The 23,845-nt window shown below is 45.4% G+C and overlaps 1 protein-coding gene across 3 annotated transcripts in view; it reads left to right on the top strand.

Moving 5' to 3' along the window:
• Positions 1-5,051: 5,051 nt before the first annotated feature.
• USP34 (ubiquitin specific peptidase 34) overlaps positions 5,052-23,845 on the top strand; it is a 128,065-nt gene continuing 109,271 nt past the window's right edge. For all 3 annotated transcript variants that reach the window (XM_084829327.1, XM_084829326.1, XM_084829325.1), the window contains exon 1: positions 5,052-5,529. In XM_084829327.1, the coding sequence (XP_084685453.1) occupies positions 5,487-5,529 (43 nt within the window). In that variant the 5' untranslated portion in view covers positions 5,052-5,486. The remainder of the gene's footprint in view (positions 5,530-23,845) is intronic.

The following is a 23,845-nucleotide window of genomic DNA, read 5'->3' as shown; positions in this document are numbered from 1 at the left end:
GGAACCTGGAATGTACGATCAATGAATCAAGGTAAGCTGGAGGTGGTCAAATGTGAGAAGGCAAGACTGAACATCGACATCTTGGGACTCAGCAAACTAAAATGGACAAGCATGGGCAAATTTAATTCAGGTGACCATCATATCTACTACTGTGGTCAAGAATCGCTTAGAAGAAATGGAGTAGCACTCATAGTCAACAAAAGGGTGGGAAAAGCAGTACTGGGGTACAATCTCAAAAACGATAGAATGATCTCAGTATGAATCCAAGGCAAACCATTCAACATCACAGTAATTCAAGTCTATGCCCCAACCACTGAGGCTGAAGAAGCTGAGGTTGATCGGTTCTATGAAGACCTACAACACCTTCTAGAATTAACACCAAAAAAAGATATCCTCTTCATCATAGGGGACTGGAAGGCTAAAGTAGGAAGTCAAGAAATCACCGGGATAACAGGCAAGCATGGCCTTGGTGTACAAAATGAAGCAGGACAAAGGCTAATAGAGTTTTGCCAAGAGAACACGCTGATCATAGCAAACACTCTTTTCGAACAGCACAAGAGGCGACTCTACACATGGACATCACCAGCTGGTCAATATCGAAATCAGACTGAGTCCTTTGCAGCCAAAGATGGAGAAGCTCTATACAGTCAGTAAAAACAAGACCTGGAGCTGACTGTGGCTCAGATCATGAGCTGCTTCTTAAATTGAAGAATGTAGGGAAAACCACTAAACCATTCAGGTATGACCTAAATCATATTCCTTATGAATATATAGTGGAGGTGAGGAATAGACTTCAGGGATTAGACCTGATAGACAGAGTGCCTGAGGAACTATGGACGGAGGACCGTAACATTGTTCAGGAAGCAGCAACTCAATCCATCCCAAATAAAAAGAAATGCAAGAAAGCAAAGTGGCTGTCTGATGAGGCTTTACAAGTAGCTGAGGAAAGAAGGGAAGCGAAAAGCAAGGGAGAAAGGGGAAGATATACCCAACTGAATGCAGATTTCCAGAGAATAGCAAGGAGAGACAAGAAGGCCTTCTTAAATGAACAATGCAAAGAAATCGAAGAAAACAATAGAATGGGAAAGACTAAAGATCTCTTCAAGAAAATCGGCGATATCAAGGGAACGTTTTATGTAAAGACGGGCATGATAAAGGACAAAGAAGGCAGGGACCTAACAGAAGCAGATGAGATTAAGAAGAGGTGGAAAGAATACACAGAAGAACTATACAGGAAAGATCTTAATGTCCCTGATAGCCATGATAGTGCGGTCACTGAACTTGAGCCGGACATCCTCGAGAGTGAAGCCAAGAGGGCATTAGGAAGCATTACTAACAACAAAGCTGGCAGAGATGACAGTATTCCAGCTGAGCTATTTAAGATCCTAAAAGATGATGCTGTTCAAGTGCTGCACTCAATATGCCAACAAATTTGGAACACTCAACAATGGCTGCAAGACTGGAAAAGGTCAGTTTACATTCCAATTCCAAAGAAGGGCTACGCCAAAGAGTGCTCAAACTACCGCACAATTGCGCTCATTTCACATGCCAGCAAGGTTATGCTCAAAATCCTACAAGCTTGGCTTCAGCAGTATGCGAACTGAGAACTAACGGAAGTACAAACTGGGTTTCGAACAGGCAGAGGAACTAGAAATCAAATCGCCAACATTCACTGGATCATGGAGAAAGCAAGAGAATTCCAGAAAAAAATATCTATTTCTGCTTCACTGACTACGCTAAAGCCTTGGATTGTGTGGATCACAACAAACTGTGGCAAATTCTTAAAGACATGGGAGTACCAGACCACCTTACCTGTCTCCTGAGAAACCTGTACGAGGGTCAAGAAGCAACAGTAAGAACCGGACATGGAACAACCGATTGGTTCAAAATTGGGAAAGGAGTACGACAAGGCTGTATATTGTCGCCCTGCTTATTTAATTTATATGCAGAGTACATCATGAGAAACGCTGGGTTGGATGAATCACAGGTTGGAATTAAGATTGCCGGGAGAATTATCAAACTAAGATCAAGGCATCTGGCCCCATCACTTCCTGGCATATAGAAGGGGAAGAAATGGAAGCAGTGACAGATTTTATTTTCTTGGGCTCCAAGATCACCGCAGACGGTTACTGTAGCCATGAAATTAAAAGACGCTTGCTCCTTGGGAGGAAAGCTATGGCAAACCTAGACAGCATAGTAAGAAGCAGAGATATCACCCTGCCGACAAAGGTCCGTCTAATCAAAGCTATGGTTTTCCCAGTAGTAACGTATGGCTGTGAGAGCTGGACTATAAGGAAGGCTGAGCGCCGAAGAATCGATGCTTTCGAACTGTGGTGCTGGAGAAGACTCTTACGAGTCCCCTGGACTGCAAGGAGGTCAAATCAGTCCATCCTAAAGGAAATCAACCCTGAGTATTCATTGGAAGGACAGATAGTGAAGCTGAAGCTCCAATATTTTGGCCACCTAATGCGAAGAGAAAACTCTCTGGAAAAGACCCTGATGCTGGGAAAGATTGAAGGCAAAAGGAGAAGGGGACGGCAGAGGATGAGATGGCTAGATAGCATCACTGATGCAATGAATATGGACTAGAGCACACTCCGGGAGAGAGCGCAGGACAGGAAGGCCTGGCGTGCTATGGTCCATGGGGTCACGAAGAGTCGGACATGACTGAAAGACTGAACAACAACAAATTGTAAAAAAAAATCGAAATAACAAGATATAATCAAAAAGAAAAAGGAGCTTTCCAGATGATAAATACAAGACATACGTTTTGAGAATACATACTCACAAGACAGGATGGAGTCAAAGAAGTAATTCTTGTGTCACGAACAGGCCTGTAACATGTCATGGAATTCGAAAATATTTTCATATGTATTATGTTATAATCATTTATCTTTATAAGAAATATTATCTAGACATACGTTGATTGAAAATAGAAATGTGGATTAATGGAACATTAATGTAGTAAAAACAAGCTCAACATGTTTTATACCCTTCAAAAAGTATATAACGAAGATTTTGAACACACATTGGGAGCTATCCTTTTGGAGATCAGCTACCCCCAGCATGTTGCCTGTATTGATACTGATATTGCTCTACGGAGGGAGCAATCCAATGGCCACTAGACAGCAGCTAGATGGCCATAGGATATCTGGTTTTCCAGGAACCAACCTCCCCCCTCTTCAGCACTCCCTTGGAGGCAGCACAGAACAGCCCTGTGCTCTACGCTTGCAAGAGGAGTGCGGAGTGGCTGAAAAGGAGCATTCCTGGAGGGTGTTCCTGGTCAGGGAAGGCGGAAATGCCTGTAAGACACATCCAATGTGTCTTAAAGCAGTCTCCTCCCCAGCTCTGCCCTCCCGCGGCTAGACAGCCACAATCGGCTGTCCAGCCGAAAATGCAGGGCAGGAGAAGCGCAGAGGGGACGAACTCCTCCGTGTTTCTCCTGCCCTGCATTGGATAGGCGGTCGCCTCTGAGTTCGAAGGCAGCCACCTATCTGAATAGGACCGCGCCCTTAGAAGCTTTGACTTAAGATGATGTTGAATGTATCATGTGTTTGAATCTATGCATGTATAAGCTTTGTATTTAGTATTGCTATGCTGATATTTTTATAGTAAAGAAACAAAAGAGAAATCTTATTTGAGAGAGTGATTCCTGGAAATAGAAAATTCTGTATGACTTCTGCCTAGAGTTACCTACATATTAGGTATGCATTTTGAAAGAACTTCTGAACTGGGCATATGCCATAGACTGTCAAATTGATTTTGCTGTATGAAGCAAATCTCTTCCCCGGAAAACCCCCCAAATGGATGATTCGTAATAACTTACCATTTTATAATCGACCCAAGAGTTTTATGCTAATTTATCCACAAGTCTACAGTCTAGACCAAAGGTTCTCAAATTGGTCTGTAAACTTGTAAAAACGTTTCAGTGGTTGCTGAGACCCTCAGCAATTTTAAGTGATCTGTGGGGGGCAAGTTTGGTAACTGCTGTTCTCTAGACCTTGGTTGCGACCCAAAACTGGGTCACAATCTAACAGTGCAATCATATACATATCTACTCAAAAGCAAGTCCTGTTGAGTTAAAAGGGGTTGGCTTCAAGCTAAGTGGATATAAGATGGCAGCCTGAATGTGGGTTGCGTTAATGACAACACCACCATACTCACTGAGGGTCATACGTTTTTGGAGTGGTTAAATTTGGATTTTGGAGTTGCGTTTCAATTGAGGAGGCCTTGAATATTTCATAGAATAGTAGGGCTGGAAGGGGCCTACAAGGCCACCGAGTCCAACCCCCAAAATTTATTGCGGTGTTTTGTATTTTCACGTTTCAGATTTTGAGTTGGTGCCGTAGACTTCTTTGAGATACTTTTGGATATGGGAAGCGGTCTGTACATTAATCAAACACATAAAGGAAACCAAGCAGTTCAGCCTGCTGGGGCCAAATGCGGCCTTCCCAGGGCTGCTGCTCCTTCAGGCGTGGCACGGGAGGAGTTTGCCAGTGGCGGCTCCGACGGGGCCTTGTGACGGGGCGCCGTGAGGGAGGGCGGGCGCCGAGCCCCACCTCACACGGGCTGACCGAAGTCAGCCGAGGGGCTCCTGACCGGCGCCTTGTTTGTGCGCGTCTCCACGTTCCGGTTCCGATCCCGCTGCTGCTGCTTTTAATGAGGAGCGGGCTACGAAGCGCTTGGCGGCGCGGCTCCCCTCACGGCGAGACAGCGCGCCCGGCCGCCCTCCCTCCGTCTCCCCTGAAGAGATCCGTCGCGGTCGGGCGCGCTTTCACAGAGGGGCGATGACGTCGACGCCAGGACGCTTCCCGCCTTACGGAGGCGCCGCCGCCGCCATTTTGCCCCCTCAACCTTCTCCCGCGGTCCTCTCCTCTCACCCGCCCCGCCCCGCCCCCACGCGGAAAATAACCCCTCCCCTCTCCCGCCGTCTCACCCGGAAATACCCGAGCCGGGCCGAACGCGCGCGTGTGCGCGCGCGCGCCCCCTCCCCCGCCCCTCCTCCCTCGCCCCTCCTCCCTCTGCCTCCCCCGCCCCTCCTCCCTCGTGCAATCCCCTCCTCCTTCTATCCCCCTCAGCAAAATGGCGGCGCGTGGAGGCCTTGGGAGCCAGTGAGTGAGTGAGTGAGAGAGTGACTCGCCTTCTCCTCCTCCTCCTCCTCCTCCTCCTCCTCCCCTCCCTCAGTCGCCGCCAGGCTCATTTGCATTGGGCAGTCGCCCCCTCCCCCATCATCTCCCCCCCCCCTTTTACACAAACCACTTTCACACCCCTCTCCTCCTCCTTTTCTTCTCTCCCCCCTCCCCCGTTTACGGTTATTCCTCCTTCCTTTCCTTCTCCCCCCCCCCACACAGACTCAGCCGCCCCTCCCCCACCGGCCTTTCCCCTCCCCCACCCGCCAGCCCATCAATCAATCAGCGGCGACCGAGAGCGGATCAATCAATGATCGGGAGGAGGAGGCGGCGGCGGCGGCTGCTGTTTAATGAACAATGTGTGAGAGCTGCGCCGAGCTGCTGGAGGTGTTAAATGAGAGTAAGTCGGAGGCCTCGCCGAGTGAGGAGGGGAAGGGCCGTATATTTGCCCCTTCCCCCCCGCGGGTTTCCCCCCTCACGAGCCGCCCCGCATGAAGGGGGCGAGGAAGGGAAATGATGGCGGGGGGGGGAGGAGGAGCAGCAGCAGCAGCAGCAGCAGGGGGGGTTGCGGGTACCGGTTCCTCCCGGCCCCCCCAATAATGTGCCTCTCTGGGCCTCGTCGTGGAGGGGTGGGTGGAGGGAGGAATTGGTTTATAATGCGTAAAATAACATACGGGAGGCCAGTTCCCGGATTAAGGCTGCCGTCCTCTGCATAGTTCCCGCGGGGAGCGAGGGCCCGACCGGGAACACGGCCGGGGCTTACTCCCGAGTAAGCACGCACGGCATGGTGGCCTGTCGGGGACGGCAGAGGATGGGAATGCTTTTCTTCGTCCCTCTCCCCCCCCCCGTTCCTTCCTTATCCCTCGAAATGTGTGTGTGTGGGGGGGGTGCGACACGGATTGTTGGCGACAGGGGATCGCTCCCCCTTGAAGGGTGCAGGTGGAGGAGTTAAAAGTCTCCCCCGCACACACACTGTGTGCTCCGTTTAATTGCATCCTTCCCCTTCAGCAGCCGCAGCCGCAGCCAAGGCCTAGTTCTTGCTTACGCTGGGGATGAGCCTGCAAGACAGGCGAGGCCGGCCTGGGCTGTGAGGAAGCTGCGGGGATGAGCTTGGAGCGCGGAAGGAGTAAAGCGCTCGTTGCAGACTCTTTCTTCTCTCTTCCCGCCTCACGCAGAGTCGTGGGATCCTAACGACGACAGGGAGGTCTTGAACTGGAGTAAACCCCTCGTTTCGGATGGTTGGGTTACTGTGGAGGAGGGGAGAGTAGTGGTGCATTTCCTGTCTTGTATCGCTTGTAAATTTCTCTCTCCTCTTTGCCTCTGGTTTATTATTTTCTGATAAAATGCAGGGGCCATCCAATCTGTTAACGTTCCCGTTTTTTAAAAAACTCATCCCGTCCTTTACATATCCATGCAATTCCTTTTATTTTAAGTTCCTTGTTTTTCTGTTTCCAGACTCCCTTGTCCCTTTGGTTGGGATGTTGGGTGTACATATGCAGTCCTCTCTTCTCATATGCATAGTAAACAATTATTGTAATCAGTCATTTTGAAGCAGACTGTATTATTCAAATCCCTTGCGCAACTGAGTTGTTCTATGTAAACCTGTAAGGTTTGAGCTGCAAAGTGGTACTGACGCAAGATCTATCACGTTTTAGACTACTCTAATATCTAATAGGTTGTTTGGGTAAGTAGATATAAATGTACTTCTCAATCATGCATTTTGGGGGAAATCTGATTATGATTGCTACAATTTAATACAATTTAAATTTAAGCCTTTTGTTAGGCTAAAGCAATGGAGAAAGGAATAAATCAAGCAAAACTGTAAAACTCAGAAATTAATTAACTTCTGGTGATGTTGCTTTACTAGTTGGGTTGGTTATTTACTTGTAACTATTGTATGTTGTTGAAGAATTAACTGTCCTGTAATATTTTGATAGTCCATTTCTGATACTAGAGGAAGATCATGATAGTGGGCTGTGGTCACTTACTCATGAGTAAGTCTCATGGACATGGTGATTTACTCCTGAATGTGTTTGTAGTATTGCAGATGGTGACTAGTTTTACCAGTTGTAAGCACTGATTTACTTGCCTTTATAAGTTGATTATATGGGTTGTTTGTTTGCTTTGATTGATATAGTTATAATCTTGAGGGGGAGAAAAAATCCCTGATGTATGGTGCCCTTGGTGTTGGAATTCATCTGGAATGGATGTTGTAGGTAGGAATGAAACTTATTTTCTGAAAGTTTGAGCATCCATTTTGAATTTACTGAACAACAGTATTAAAATGCAAAGGAAAGAAGGGCTAATTACACATAAGTAGGCTTTTAGTTAAATCTTAATTTATTTTAAGAAGATTGCTGCTCTCCTTTAAGAAAAAGAGGCAAGGGAAGAGGTGCAACTGCTGTACTTGAGATCAGAAAAGGATGTTGGCTGTGCAACTTAAAGCAATTGGTTGTTGGCTTTATATTTTATTAACTTTTCCCCACTAACAGTGCAGTCCTGTGCATGTTTACTCAGAAGTAAGTCCCACTCAGTTCCATTTATTGCCTGGTTAGTGGGTTTAGGACTGTAGCCTAATTTAGCAGTTACAGTGGCAAGAGAAAGTTTGTGAACCCATTAGGATTGTCACATATTTCCAAACTAAAATGTTATTAGACATTAATCCAACCCCATAATCCTAGATAAAGAACAATAGATAATGTGATTAACCAAATGACACACACACATGATGTTTTTTCAACATTTATTTATCCACAACTGATTCAACATCCATGTGTGGAAAAAGTATGTGAACCTTTACATTCAGTACCTGGTAGCACCCCCTTGAGCAACAGTGATTTCAAGTAAGCATTTCCTGTGACTGTTAGTCTCTCACATTGCTTTTGAGGAATTTTGGCCCATATCTCCTTAAAGAACTGCTTCAGTTCAGTGACATATGAGGGCTTCCTTTCATGAACAGCTTGTTTCAGGTCCAGAGTTTGACCAAGCCATTCTAAAACACAGAATTTCTTCTTCTGCAGCCATTCTTTTGTAGATCTACTTGTATGTTTAGGATCACTGTCTTATTGCAGGACCCACTTCAGTTCAGCTTCAGCTCATGGATGGATGACCTGACATTTTCCTTTCCACTGCAGAATTCGTTGTTGTGTCAATGATGGCAAGACAGCCAGGTCTTGAGGCAGCAAAGTAGGCCCAAACCATCGCATTCCCACCACGATGCTTGATGGTTAGGATGAGGTTCAGTTTGAAATCAGTGTTCGTTTTTCACCAAACGTAACATTTCTCATTAAAGCCAAAAAGTTCCACCTTTAAGTTGTCTGTCCAGAGAACATTGTTCCAGAAGTCTTGGGGATCATCTATGTGAACTTTAGCAAACTTCAGATGGGCAGCACTGTTCTTTTTAGAGAGCAGTGGTTTCTTCCTGGCTATCCTCCCATGAACACCATTCTTGTTCGGTCTTTTTCTGATCATTGACTCATGAACACTTATTAGCTAAGGTGAGAGTGGCCTGCAGATCCTTGGATGTTACTCTGAGGTTCTATTTGACTTCCTGGATGATGCACCAGTTTGTTCTTGGAGAGATTTTGGTAGGACGACCCCTCCTGGGTAGAATGACTTATAATGGCACAGAGAATCATAAAGGCAGTTTTCTCCATGTAACACAAGCAACCTGCAAAATCTAATTGCAGAGCTCAAGAAATTTCTATCCTCTCTTCCCAACACCTGTGAAAGGACATAATCCACTTGGGGAAGACAGTTGCAAGGAATCTTTATCTCCACTGAGTTACGTGCATTGCAAGTCATAGAGTGGTTGTAGAAGATTCACTGGCTCATGTTTTATAGTTCTGTTAATTTCTTTGAGAGTTTTCAAAATACTCTTCATTATTTGGTTATTTTAGTTTTGCTGCTGGAAATTTCAATTCTAGCCTCCTCTTAACAAAAGCCGGTTAAAACTAGTAAAGAATGAGGTCATGATAAAAACTTGTGAGTTAGAGATTGCCAGCAGTCCTCTGCCCTGCCTGCTGAGCATTTGGGTTTGCCTCTTCATTGTACTAAAACTACTGGAGCTGAGCCCTGAGAGAGATCCAGGAACTAAATTAAACTTCCATTGTGAACATTATTAAAGAACATTTGTGTATACCAAAGAGAATACACAAATATTGCATATTTTCTTTGATACGCAGTTATCTGTGTGTGTGATAGAAAATGAACTACATATGTTATGGATACCAAGTTGCAAGCAATGACTAGGATGAGGAGGAAAAATGGAAGGTGCAAAAAAATTAAATCCAGTGTTACATGACTGGTCTTCCATTCAAGCAACAGGAATTTCCCTTCCCCTCCATCGCCTTTAGCCCCCCACATGTCCCTAAATCTGCTGTGGAGGGTCTCCCAACTCTCTAGAGCAAATTTGGTGTGTGTGCAAATTCAATCCGCCAGTGGTGTCCATTCTGCTGGTGACACCATTGGATACAATCCAGAATGTTAATATTGTGGGACAAAAGTCAGATCTGAGGGGATCACATTAAAAGGGAAACTTGCATCACATGGGACAGTTTCTTATCCTCCAAATCCTTTTCCAAAATGTACTCCTCCCTGCTGTATCCTCGCTGGGGAATTGTTTTTAGCTCAAGGGAATGGGAGAAAGAGTATATGGAAAGTCTAGGGCAAAGTGTGGCAGTCTTCAACTATATGCAGTGAAAGTTTGCCCCAGGAAACACCTGTTGAGCTGGTATGTGTTTTCCTTACCAGTACTTTGTGCGAAGCAAAGCTTAGAGACAGAAATATGGATCCAAGTTATGCAGTAGCAAAGTGTCCCAGTTTCTGATGCATCTCATTGGCTTCAAAAATTCCATCCTTCACAAGAATATGATTGACGGATACTGTAGTTTAAGTTATTTGGGGATGATATGCTTTCTATACTGTTCACATAGTTCTAAGTTAAAACTCAATAGCAAGAATAAATGACACTCTGAAGTATCGTGTTCAGGACGTCTAGAATTGACAAAGAGTATCCTAGAACTCTTTGCTGTTCTGCTTCCTTCAGTTATATTCTACAGTGGGCTGAGGCACTGTGCAAACGAGAAGAGCAAGGCCCTATTTCTGTAAATAGTGCAGGAGTTACTGTTATTTATATCGCACCATCAATGGTACATGGTGCTTTACAGAGTAACAAACAAAAGGGCAGCTCTCTGCCCTGAGGAGCTTACAATCTAAATTTGGTTCATTGTCTTTAAAGAAGACTTTGTTGGGTTCTTTCCTTCCTTTGGATAAATAGTGCCGTAGTTAAGGTTTTAGAGGGAATTTATTAAACTGAAGTGGTTCATGTGAACAATACCATAAGGAGCTAGTTTGAGTGATACACAGGAATGATCTGTAGAATACATAAGAGTAAACTCTTTAGATCTTAATGCTGCATTAGCTTATTTTGAGTAATCTCATGGACTGCAGTCCTGCTGCACCTGTGCTTTATTTACTTATTGGAATCTTTTTATACTGCCTTTTGGCCTATAAACCCTCAAAGTAGTGTACAGTACAATTTAAAACATGTTTTAACTACCTTAAAAGCAGAGCAATGAAAACTTAATAGTAGGGCCAGCAATGGGCTCCATTTAAGCAATTGAACGCTAAGCAAATTGAAAAAGGGGTTTGTCTAGAAAAAATGGACAAAGGGGGGGGTAGTTTAACTTCTCTTACTAGTTGCCTCTTGGCCTAAAAGAATCCCCAAGCAACAGCCAAATTGAAATATATAAAACAATGTGTTAAATAGCTTACTAAACAAATTTAAAAGGAGAAAAAACACCTTTAAAAATAGCAGAATTAACTTGAAATTACTCAACAAACAGGTGGAACAAAAAGGTTTTAATGGCCTGCCTAAAAGTAAACTAGGAAGGAACCAATTTAACTTCCCTAGGGAAGGTGTTCCCCGGTCTCAGAGAAGTTCCTGTCCTTATGTTCCCACCTACCTAGCCTCTCTCAGTGGTGGGACATAAAACAGGGCCTCAGAGGATAACTGCAAATTATGGATAAGTTCATATGGAAATAGGAGGTCTTTCAGATATCCTGGCCCCAAGCCATTTAGGGCTTTATAGATGAGAACCAGCACCTTGAATTGAGTCCAGATACAAATAGTACCCAGTGCATCTGTTCTACAAAATGTACACCAGACAACAGTCTGACTACAGCATTTTGCACAAGCTGAAATTTCCGATCACTTTTTAAAGGCAGCCCCACACAAAGCACATTGCAGTAGTCTGAATGGGAAGTGACTACGGTATGTGTTGCTGTAGTCAGATCAGTTTTCTCTAGGCACACAGCCTGGGCAAAGGCACGCCTGAGCATGGCCACCACCTGAACATCTGGGAGCAATGCTGAATCCAGAAGTACCTCCAAGTTGTGCGCACGTACTCCTTTAGAAGGAATGCAGCCCCATCCAGAACAAGTCAGATAGCCAATCCCATCTCAGACAGTTTATTGACTGAGAAGACCTCTATTTTGTCAGGATTGAAAGTTAAGCATGAAATGTTTATTTTTAATATCCAATCCGTGCTCCTCAGCATGAGTAGTTTGCCAATGTAGAATTCAGTTGTAGAATCAGATATTTCAATTGGAAGTCAATCTTCTTCTGCTTTTAGTTTGGCTGTTCCATGTTCCTTGTGAAACATATGGAAGTATTCTTCTGAGCCACAGCTATGTCTGAAAAGCTGTGACAATGTGAAGTCAGAACCACGTTATATGCGTCTGTCGGAGAGGAGGTGCATAAATTATGTGAGTCTACCTCTCTCACTATTCAGTGTGCATGCATAGTCTCTGGAATAGATTTGTATGCTGTATTTCTGACACAGTGTCAGAAATGGGGGATTTAAGTGCCACAGTTTTGATTCAGTTAATGCCTATTGCATATCATGTTGCCTGAAAGGAACACTGCCACTGACTTCCTTAGAAACTCCTTCGCAGCCAAAGGAGCCATTTCTTTAACTACATTTTAGTTTTGTGAACCACCTAGAGAGCTTTGGCCATTGGGTGATATAGAAATGTAATAAAGGAAATAAATTGAATGATTCTTTCTGTAGTAAAACATTGGAGCACTTCATATGCTATTTTTCTCATGTCATGCTTGTGGGATTCCCATAGGCATCTAGTTGGCCACTGTGGGAGCAGAATGCTGGGCTAGATTGGCCTTTGGTCTGATCCCGCAGGACTCTTATGATCTCACTATTTTTGGACAAAGGCACATATTGAGCACAAGATACACATATGTGCATGCCATTTGTGAAAGGGGCCCATGTGTGAATTGCATATTATTCAGGCAAAAAGTGCAGTTTATACACATGTTTGAATGCCATTAATAAATGATTTGACATGTGCACAACTTGCACTTAGGAATTTTCAAGTACAAAATTTAACACACAAAGCAGGCCTTAACTTATACAGTCAGGGCCAGAAATATTGGAACAAGGATAACTGTTTTGGCAGTAGGCCTCTGTACACCACCACACTGAAGTTGAAAGGAAACACACCCAGATGGGAGCGAAGTCAGGACTGTCAGCTGTAATTCAAGGGGTTTGACAAAAGTGGGGCACTAACTATTTGGGAAGTACAGTCAGTGGCATCCCCCCCCCCCCAATCATTGGTGGCTCATAAGTAATGGAAGGAATGGCTGACAAGCAGCTGCATGGCCAGGTGTGGCCTGTTTCCTGGGTACCCCATGACCAATCAAGCAGATAAAAGGCCCGGAGGTGGTTCTGAGTGTTACATTTGCATTTGGTAGCTGTTCACTGGAACTCCCAACATGAGTTCCAAAGAGGTGTCCATGCGAGTGAAGGAGGAGACCATCATTAGGCTGAGGAAACAAAATAAACCCCATCAGAGAGATAGTAAAAACATTGGGAGTGGCCCGCACAACAGTTTGGAACATCCTGAAAAGAAGGAATTAACTGGCAAGCTCAGCAACACAAAAGGCTTGGCAGACCACGGAAGACCACTAAAGTGGATGACTGCAGAATTCTGCTCATGGTGAAGAGGAACCCTTTCACAACATCTAGCCAGGTCAAGAATGCTCTTGCGGAGGTAGGCATGTCATTGTCAATATCTACAGTCAAGTGACGGCTTTATGAATGTAAATACAGAGGCTTCACAACAAGGTGCAAACCACTGGTAACGCTCACGAACAGAAAGGCCAGATTAGCCTTTGCCAGCAAACACCTAAAAAAGCTTGCCCAGTTCTGGAATAAGATTCTTTGGACTGATGAAACCAAGATTAATTTGTACCAGAATGATGGGAAGAGAAAAGTATGGAGAAGAAAAGGAACAGCTCATGATCCAAAGCATACCACATCATCTATCAAACATGGTGGAGGCAGTGTTAGGGCATGGGCATGTATGGCTGCCAATGGAACCGGGTCACTGGTGTGTATTGATGACCTGACTGCTGACAAAAGCAACAGGACGAATTCTGAAGTGTATAGGCCTATACTTTCTGCTCAGATTCAGCCGAATGCTGCCAAACTGATAGGACACAGCTTCATATTGCAGATGGATAATGACCCAAAACATACAGCAAAAGCTACCCAAGAGTTTCTGAAGGCAAAGAAGTGGGATGTTCTTCAATGGCCAAGTCAGTCACCTGATCTCCACCCAATAGAGCATGCTTTTCACTTACTGAAGACAAGACTGAAGGCAGAAAGACCCACAAACAAGCAGCAGCTGAAGGCAGCTGCAATAAAGGCCTGGCAAAGAATCTCGAGGGAGGAACCTCAGCATTTGGTCATGTCCATGGGTTCCAGACTTCAGGCAGTCATTGACTGCAAAGGGTTTTCCTCCAGGTATTAAAGGCAATCCTTAAGCTTGAAATGATGTTGGTTTGTTCCATTACTTATGAGCCACCAACGATGAGGGTGTGTGTATGCCACTGGCTGTCCTTCCTGAATGGTTAGTGCCCCACTTTTGTCACACCCCTTGAATTACAGCTGACAGTCCTGACTTCGCTCCCATCTGGGTGTGTCAATGTGGTGGTGTACAGAGGCCAACTGCCAAAACAGTTATCCTTGTTCCAAGGATTTCTGGCCCTGACTGTAATTAATCACAGCAGTACCCAGTGAGTGTAAGTACCCAATTGTGTGGCTGCCAACGTTGGGTAAAGATTCAGTCCTATGCATAATAACTTGGGAGTCATTCTTGTTGAACTTCTGAGTAAACAAGTTACTTCCAGGTGAACAAGCAGGGAAGCTTTCAAATGTATTGATTAGCATAGACAGGCTAATGACTAGCATAGACAGGCTTGTAAATTACTGTAATTCTTTACATGCGGCTGCCTTAGAGTGTTAGAAATGCAGCAGTGGGAGTGTTAACTGGGCCATTTTGTTCTTAGAACATGTAACAATAGTTATACCAGCTACACTGGCTTTTGATTGATTTTCAGGCTGAATTCAAGGTGTTGGTTATCACCTTTAAAGCCCTCTATGGCTTAAGACCTGGATACTTAAAGGAGCACATGCTTCAACAGGAACCTGCCTGGCTACTCAGATCAGGAGAGGTGAGATCAGAAGTTCAGCTTGTGATCATGTGAGAGAGCCTTCTCCCTTGCTGCACCCACATTATGGAACTCCTTCCTTGGAATATTCATTTGGATCATACACTGGCAGTGGTTCAGTGCCACTTGAATGATGTTTGATCTGTCTTCTGCACCTTGGGATTTTCCCTCTGTTTTCTGCATTGTTTTATTTGCTATGTCATTTATTTGATTTTTAATTGATACAATTATTTTTCATGTTGTAAACTTTGAGTAGCTCATTTACTGGAGAAGTGAGATGTATAGTGACCCATTCACAGTAGCAGTCACAGTGATGATATTTTTTCTATGCTAATTTCCCAACTGTAGTGGGAAAGGTATCCAGAGTCCTGATTAAAATTGAACTGAGTAGAATCAAACTTAATGAAAAATTATCATTCATCAGTTTCATACAGGAGCTTTATTTTGAAGTATGGCTACTTTGAAGTGTAATAATGGTCTTGTTTGGACATAATGTTAAGCGATGGTTTAGCATTATGTTGCACGAACCTTGGGTTCATGCACTCCCTCATTCTGTCTCCTCCTCTAGGGTAGCCACGAGGTGGAGAACAGAAGCTTCTGTTTTGAACTAACTGCAGTTTAGCATTATGTCTGAACCCAGAAAAACTGTGGTTAGTTTAACTGTGGGTTAGGGAAACAAGTTGTGGTTTATGAAGTTGGCTTATTCCTTTAACCCATAGTTAAGATTAACCACAGTTTTGCATCCTGAAGTAATGCTAAACTGCAGTTACTTTAAAAAGGGACACAAAGCTTCTGATCTTACAGCCATGCCAGAGTTGGGAGGAGCACATGACCCCAAGATTTGTGCACATAACACTAGCCCATAGTTTAGCTTTATATTGGAACTAGTCAAGTGGATAATCGTACTTGTATGTCCTCAACTGTAGTTTACTTGTGAATGCTTTATCAGTTTCTGGAGATCAACAGATTTAAACAGACATATGCAGGAGTAGCTGTTTCTCTAAAGTATGTTTAAATCTGTCAAAGGACTCATGGAAGAAGATAATAGGATCCAATCTAAAAACTGTTCTTCTGAATCAAGGTACAGGCATGCATCCAATGTTGCTGTGCTTCCAATGTAAACTACTATCACTTGCTTGGATTGTTTTTAATCAATGTTAGATTAAAAACAGGGAGACTTGGATAGCAGACCTATGTTAAATGAGAAAATAATGAAAAGGTTGTTAATTTGTAATTGTTTTGAAAGGATTGTAAGTGTATGAGAGTTCATCTGTCTGGGAAGGAGAAAGGAATGTAGGGTTGTAGAACCAAAGATTAATTGGATTGAGAATAACCTTGGAAATAGGACCTATATACTTGGATTCTAATGTATATTCTATGAATGGAATACCGTTCCATGCATAAAAAGCGTCTTTCCTGCTACCTCCTTTACTTTGCTGCCCCTTGTAGACCCCGTATAAGCTCCTAAGCATTGGGTGACCCCCTCTGGCACCACCAGTCGAAGTCCTCTCTCCTTTCATGAACAGAAGGTGCTTCCACTTGCTCAGCTACATATTTGAGTCCAAAACTACACTTCTGCAGTTTACTATGCAAGCTTGCAATTCTGAGCAAGCAAGTGATAGTATTTACATTGGAAGGATAGTTAGAAATAGATTTGAAGCTGTTCCGAATCAAACCATAAGTTCTCTTGACAAGAAATGAGGATGTATGAAAGGCCATGGTGCTTGTCCGTATCAAGATAAGTGACATACAGACTCATATGCTCAGGAATGATAGTAACTATGGGACATTACAAAATATTTGTATTTAATATTTATATTGTACTTTTCTAATTCAAAAGTTAAAGCACCCAAGATGGCTTACAAAACAAATTTAAAACAAACAAGAAAGCACTACAATATATCAAAAGCAGTGCATTATATCACAGAAACAAAACAGTGTAACAGTGGAGGGAATAGAGATGTGAATGCTTGGAAAATGCCTTTCGTACTTCTAGGAGAGAAACCAGCAAGCAAACTTATTCAGCCTGCAGGCCACAGGTCTGTGTGCATAAAAACATTAGGTGATGGGTCTGTTGGGATAGGGAGGGGGTGGTGCAGATCTCCTAGGATAGAGAGTTCCACAGAGTCAGTGATCGCAGAGAAAGCATCTCATACATTCCACCAATCATACTTTGGATGGGAGCAGGCCATTTTTATTTATTTATTAAATTTATTAATTGCCCATCTGGCTGGTCACCCAGCCACTCTGGGCGATGTACAACAACAAAACAGTTTAAACAATAAAATTCTACATTAAAAACATCATAAAAAATACCCTAACCCACCCCGAATGCCTTCCTGAACAACCACGTTTTTAATGCACGACGGAAGCTCATTAAAGAGGGGGCATGGTGGAGTTCCCTAAGGAGGGAGTTCCACAGAGTGGGGGCCACCACAAATAGAGAGTTCCAGAGAAGGCCCTCTCCCTCGTCCTCACCAGCCTAGCTGTCCTGGCTGATGGGACAGAGAAGGCCATCTGAGGCTGATCTTGTTAAGCGGCCTGTCTGGTGCTGCTGGAGGCGCTCCTTAAGATAGGCTGGGCCGGAACCATATAGGGTTTTAAAGGTCAAAACCAACACCTTGAATTTGGCCCAGAAAACAACTGGTAACCAGTGCAACTCCTTCAGCACTGGAGTGATGTGATCTTGCCAGCAGCTGCCTGTAATCAGGTGAGCGGCTGCATTCTGTACCAGCTGCAGCTTGTGAACTGTCTGCAAGGGTAACCCCACATAGCCCACATTACAGTAGTCTAAATGAGAGGAGACCAGGGCATGTACTACTGATGGGAGCAGATGGTCAGGGAAGTAGGGGCGCAGCCACCGTATCAGATGGAGTTGGTACAGCGCTGTCCGGCTCACAGCTGACACCTGAGCCTCCATGGACAGCTGAGAGTCTAAAATGACCCCCAGGTTGTGGACCTGGTCTTTCAAGGGTAGCCATACCCCATTAACACCAGGTCAACATCCCCCAGCCTCCTCTTGTCTCCCACCAAAAGTGCCTTGGTCTTGTCAGGGTTCAGCTTCAGCTTATTCCTCCCCATCCAGCCACTCCAGACATTTGGACAGGGATTCTATGGCCAACCTTGGTGAAGATTTGAACAAGAGGTAGAGCTGCGTGTCATCCACATATTGATGACACTGCACCCCAAACCTCCTGATGATAGCCCCCAGCGGCTTCACATAGATGTTAAATAGCATTGGGGAGAGGATGGAACCTTGTGGCACCCCACAAGTGAGTGGCCACGGGTCCGAAACCTCCTCTCCCAGTGCTACCCTCTGGTACCTACCGGAGCGGAAGGACCGGAACCACCGCAATATGATGTCTCCAATGCCCCACCCCTCCAGGCAGTCCAGGAGGATACTGTGGTCAACGGTATCAAAAGCTGCTGAGAGGTCGAGGAGAACAAGGAAGGAGCAGTCGCCCCTATCCAGAGCCATCCTCATATCCAACAAGGCGACCAAGACCATTTCTCTCCCAAGCCCAGGCCTGAAGCCCGACTGAAATGTATCTAGATAATCGGCTTCTTCCAAGTGTGCCCTCAACTGCATCTCCACCACCCACTCAATCACTGTCAGGGTGGACACTGAGCCCATAGAATCCCAGAGTAGTTCTGATTCTGAGGAAGAGCAGTCGCTCCTGGGAGAGGAGTGCGCTCCTCTTTCCCAGGACCAACAGCTGACGGAGATTCCTCCCACCAGCATTCCTAGTTTAGTTAGCAGTCCAGGGAGTGACCAAGCACAGATAGCAGACTTGGTGGATGCGCGACGCAAACGCAGAGAGCGGTGCCAGATGGAGGGCGCGGAAAGGAGGTGAAGTGCCAGGTTGGCGCGCAAACAACGGCTGCGCCCAGAGGCTCCAAGGGAAAAGGGGAGGGACTCTCCCTAGTCCTTAAGTTCAGGGGTCTGCCAGTAATTCCCTTTCAAACGGGGACCAACTGTTCCAACTTAGGGCATAGGTACTGTGCTGCTCAGATCTAGTTGCAATCGGTATAGTTGTTAAATTGTAAAAGAAGAATAAAGCTTTGAAAGGAATTCCTGTGTCTGTGACAAGTCTGTGTCTGGACTTGGCTACTGGTTTAGACAGAGAGAGACCTCCAAGGAGCCCTTGACAATCACCTTGCCCAAAAATGGCAATTCGAGATTTGAGACAGGGTGAAAGTTGTTCAGAACTTGGGGATCCAAGGAGGGCTTCTTTAAGAGTGGTCTTATCACTGCCTCCTTGAGGGCTGATGGCATCACTCCCTCCTCAAAGGAGGCATTCACCACTGCCCTGATTCCCTCACCCAATCTCTCTCTGCAGCCCATAATGAGCCAAGATGGGCAAGGATCAAGTAAGCAGGTGGTCGGCCTTACAGATGAAAACACCTTGTCCACTTCATCAGAAGGAAGAAGCTGGAACCAATCCCACAAAACTGGTTTGCCACAGACCGCCTCTTGCTCACTAACTGTATCCACAGCACACGGAATAACACTCCTAATCCGATCAGTTTTATCTGCGAAGTGCTTTGCCAAGGCCTCACAGGAAGCATTAGAATGCTCCAGCTGCTCCGGAGCCACTGGACCGACCAGGCTCCGGTCCACTTGGAACAGCCTCCTGGGACAGCACTCTGCGGACGTGATAGAGGCAGCATAATATTCCTTTTTTTGCTGCCTTCACCGCCACGTGATAGGCTGAAAATACAGCTGTAGCCTGTGTCTGATCGTCTTTGGAGCTAGGCTTCTGCCACTGGCACTCTAGCCGTCTCACCTCCTGTTTCAGAGCTCATAACTGCGGATTGAACCATGGTGCAGTTCGAGCCCTGTTCAGGGGGAGAGGGTGTTTCGAATCTAATGCCCCAGTGATTGCGGCATTCCACCCGCCCACCAGGGTCTCAACCGAGTGGCCGTTGGCATGCTCCAGAGAATCCCCAAGCGCATTCAGGAATCCATTCGGATCCATAAGATGCCTGGGGCGGACGATTTTAATGGGTCCTCCACCCCTGCGGAGGGGTTGTGGAATCGAGAAGTCCAGCGTCACCAGATAGTGATCTGACCATGACAAGAGGGTGGTGGATATACCCCCGACTTTCAGATCACTCCCCACTTCTCCAGAAACAAACACAATGTCTAGTGCATGACCGGCTACATGGGTGGGCCCAGTAAGAATAGGGTGCAGCTCCCAGGATGCCATGGTCTCCATAAAGTCCCGAGGTGCCCCTGTGACGACAGCCTCCGAATGTACATTGAAGTCCCCCAACACCAATAAGTTAGGGGACTGCACACACACATCAGATACCACCTCAAGCACCTCAGCCAGGGAGTCAGTTGTGCAGCAGGGTGGACGGTACACAAGCAGAATCCCCAGACTGCCCCTCGGGCCCAAACTCCAGTACATGCACTCAGCAAACTTGGTCTCCCAGAGAGGTGATCTGGTGAAAACCAAGGACTCTCTGTAGATAACAGCCACTCCCCCTCCCCGATCCCCAGCCCTCGGCTGCTGTGCATACGAAAATCCAGCTGGACACATGGCCACCAGAGTTGGAGCAGCGGCCTCAGCCAGCCAGGTCCCCGTAATACATGCCAGGTCTGCACCCTCATCCAAGATCATGTCATGGATGAGGGAGGTTTTCTGGGTAACAGACCTGGCATTGCAGAGCAGCAAACGAAGGCCAGAAGATGGGGTCACGCCTCCCCCAGCTGTCCTTTGGTTCTGGACAGGCCTGGAACAAGGGACAGATATTACACATCTTTCCCTTGTTCCCCTTACCTGGCATAGCCTGCCCCTAGCACCCTGCCAGTGCCTGCCGCCCAGCCTCGGTATAGTCTGGCCCCCAGCACTCGCCCCACTGCCTCCGTCAGGTGGACACATGCCCCCTCGCTCCACCTATCAGGCAGGCCACCCACCCCTAAAAACACAACAGAATCCCCCCCCCCAATTGAAAAAAAAAACCCAATTAAAAAATACCCTTTAAAATACTACCAGGCAGGAGTCCACAGTAGTAGTAGTAGAGGTGGTGGTGGTGGTGGTGGTGGTGGCGGCAGCGGCACACCTCTCCCCCAGTGGTGGCAGCTTCTCCTGCAGGCCCTGACTCTCCCAGGCCACCTCAGCCAGCCAGCTTATGTAGCTTCTCCAGGAAGGGGCAGATGGAAGCAGCACAGCTGGCTCAGTACCTGGGGGCCTGGTCCTGCAGGGACTGGCGGTCTGCCAGGCAGAGGTCCATAGGGAAGGCCTAGTGGTGTTGGTGGTAGCAGTGGCCACAGCAGGCCCAGCAGCAGCAGGCACATCTCTTCCCCCAGTGGTGGCAGCTTCTCCTGCAGGCCTTGTAAGTGGGACTTTAGCATCTGTCTACAGTCAGATATGTATATCCCAGAAAGAAGCATAGTTTTCCTATAAGGAAAACAAGAATGTTACAGTGCTGCTATTTTTTATTTCTTTTTACTTGTAGTTTGTGATAACATTATGATTGTAAGCTGCTTTTGGGTGTAATTCATTATGGAAAAGAAGGATATAAATAAGATACATTTTAGACAAGACTCGTTTGTCTCTCCTCCTCCTCCTCCTCCTCCCATGTTCAGTCAGTTGCCAAATCATCTTGCTTATCCCTTTATAATATTCTAGAAATACAGCCTTTTCTTTCTGTCCTCATAGCAAAAAAAAAAAAAAGTGGGCTGGGCCCTGGTCATCTCTCGCCGTGACTACTGCAATCGTCAATCTGATCTTCTGTTATCTCATGTTAGTCTCTTTGCCTCTGTTGAGCACTTAGCTGCCAGAATTATTAGCTTCTGTTGTTGCTCTGATGTGACACCCCTCCTTAAATCCCTAACTTGGCTTCGGATCTTTTTTTATTTATTTGTTTGTTTGTTTGTTTGATACATTTATATACCGCTTAACAAAGAAATTATTCAAAGCACTGTATAATAAAAGATGCAATCACAACCACAAAATAATACAATATAAGAGTCATAAAAATATCCATTTCAGAATATACACAGGTAAGAGTATAAGGAGCATTACACAAAACCTGTATTAGGATGGAGGCTGTGGCTAAGTGTCACGCTTCATCCATGTTACCGTTTGTGCTGCTATAGGAATTGCACATGCTGTGTATTGTCTATATCTGCCTTGGTTCAAAACATGATATTTGTGTTTTTTCTTGATTTACATTCTGAGACTTGGGGAAGGAGCATTGGTAGTGGCTGGAAGGAGGCACTTGCACGCATTTATTTTCCTGGAGGCAATAGTTACTCTCCTTCATTGAACACAAAAGTGGCTAATTGCACCCCTATTCTGTTGTAGTCATGACTTTGAATCTCCAGCATAATTTCTAGATGAAAGCAAAGTTCTTTTCAGTATTCTTACCTTCCAGAGTTTGTGACTGTGTACATGCTTCAGAGTTAGTTAAGGCTTCGCAGTGAACGTTTTTATCTAACAGTTAAATGTGCTCTTCTTTCAGTGACATTTGTATATAAGGAACTGTGCTTAAATTTGACTTAGTTATTGTCTTTGACATTTAATTACAGCTTATTCTGTTAGTCCTCAGAAGTTGCGATTTTAAGTACACCTAGGCTGCAATCCTATACCCACTTACCTTGAAGTAAGCCGTATTGAACTCAGTAGCACTTATTAATAGACAGAGACTGGGTTGGCACGACCATCTAGCTGGACTAGATGGACCTTTGATCTGATCCAGTGTGGCTCTTCTGATCTAACGAATATTTGGGATGGTGCCTGTGGCTCGTTGTGGCTTAAATAAGCCACGGTAAGCCGCATCATGTCATGTGAACAGCCCCAGTGTATAGGATTGCACTGTTACATTCCTGTGGCACTTAAGACTGATGCATGTATTGTGGCATATGCTTTTGTATGGCCCATCCCAGTTGCTTGGGTACATGAAGTGTTATTCTTAGTTGTCAGGTAATATACACATGGGTACAGGGGACAAATAAGTCTATAAACAATGGGGCCAAAATAGTATGAAATGTGAAGGAAGAGAGTTACTTAGGTCACAAATGAATGTAGAACCAAATTTATATTGTTGTTGTTGTTGTTGTTGTTCAGTCGTTCAGTCGTGTCCGACTCTTCGTGACCCCATGGACCATAGCACGCCAGGCCTTCCTGTCCTGCGTTCTCTCCCGGAGCGTGCTCAAGTTCATATTCATTGCATCCGTGATGCTATCTAGCCATCTCATCCTCTGCCGTCCCCTTCTCCTTTTGCCTCTTAGTTGCCTGACTCTTCTGGCTGACCAAAGGTAGATAAGTATATCAGCAGCGGGACAAATTGTGGAGGGCTAGTGAGGAAGCGGGGCTGCCTTGTTGTGAAGGAGTAGCAGTGCTAGATCCCACTCCACTCTTTTACCACTGTTAAGAGCCTGGAGGAACCCATTAGGGCAATGGTATAGAATCTCTGTCCCTCCCATTGTTGTTGAACTCCCAACTGCCATCAACCCTGACCATTGTTCGTAGTGGCTGAGGCAGAGTCAGACAACATCTGGAGGGCCACAGGGTACCCACCCTTCCCTTAGAGCCTGCTCTAAGAGCCGCCCTTCTTCTCTTCAGCTGTTCAAAGCCAGGTGCTGGGACCCAGGAGTTCCTTTCTCCTTCTGGCCATAGCATGTGAGAAATCTAAAATGACCACCTATGAACACATGGCCTCTCCTCAGTCCTGTATGAGAGAACATGAACATGTCCAGAATTTTTCCAAATGGCTGCCTGCTCTTACTGTCCCAGTTCCATGTGGAGAGGCAAGCCAGGGAGTATTGAGCCTAGGATTTCTTCATTACAGTGTGCAGAGAGGGTGGTGAAGGCAGCAGCATGTGATGTTGGTTTGTTGGGTGTGGGGAAGCAGCAGGATTCTTTGAGCAGTCAATAGTAGTAGTGAGTGGTGGTCCCACCTAGTCCTCTAGTCTTGTGCTTTTCCTCTGTAGTTCTTAATTGGTTGCTTTTGGGGTAGTAAGGACAGAGTCATGTATTCACTGGCTTGCATGGGCAAATAATCTGTTCCTGGATTCATAATCTGTGATATGGGTAAATAGTCAATATATGCTTAATTCCTTGATTGTATAATGCATAAGTGTGTAAATTTATAGGCTTGTCTCACTTTCCTAGATTACCTATTCCGCATGTTTTCGTTTTTTCTGCTGTTGATTCTCTGATTTCATTGAGAC

Source organism: Heloderma suspectum, chromosome 1, assembly GCF_057233095.1.
Source record: "Heloderma suspectum isolate Gila_16-S chromosome 1, 16-S_ref, whole genome shotgun sequence".
In the NCBI taxonomy this organism is placed as follows: domain Eukaryota; kingdom Metazoa; phylum Chordata; class Lepidosauria; order Squamata; family Helodermatidae; genus Heloderma; species Heloderma suspectum.
The sequence above is the reverse complement of the archived record's forward strand: the minus strand, read 5'-3'. Positions and strand labels throughout refer to the sequence as shown.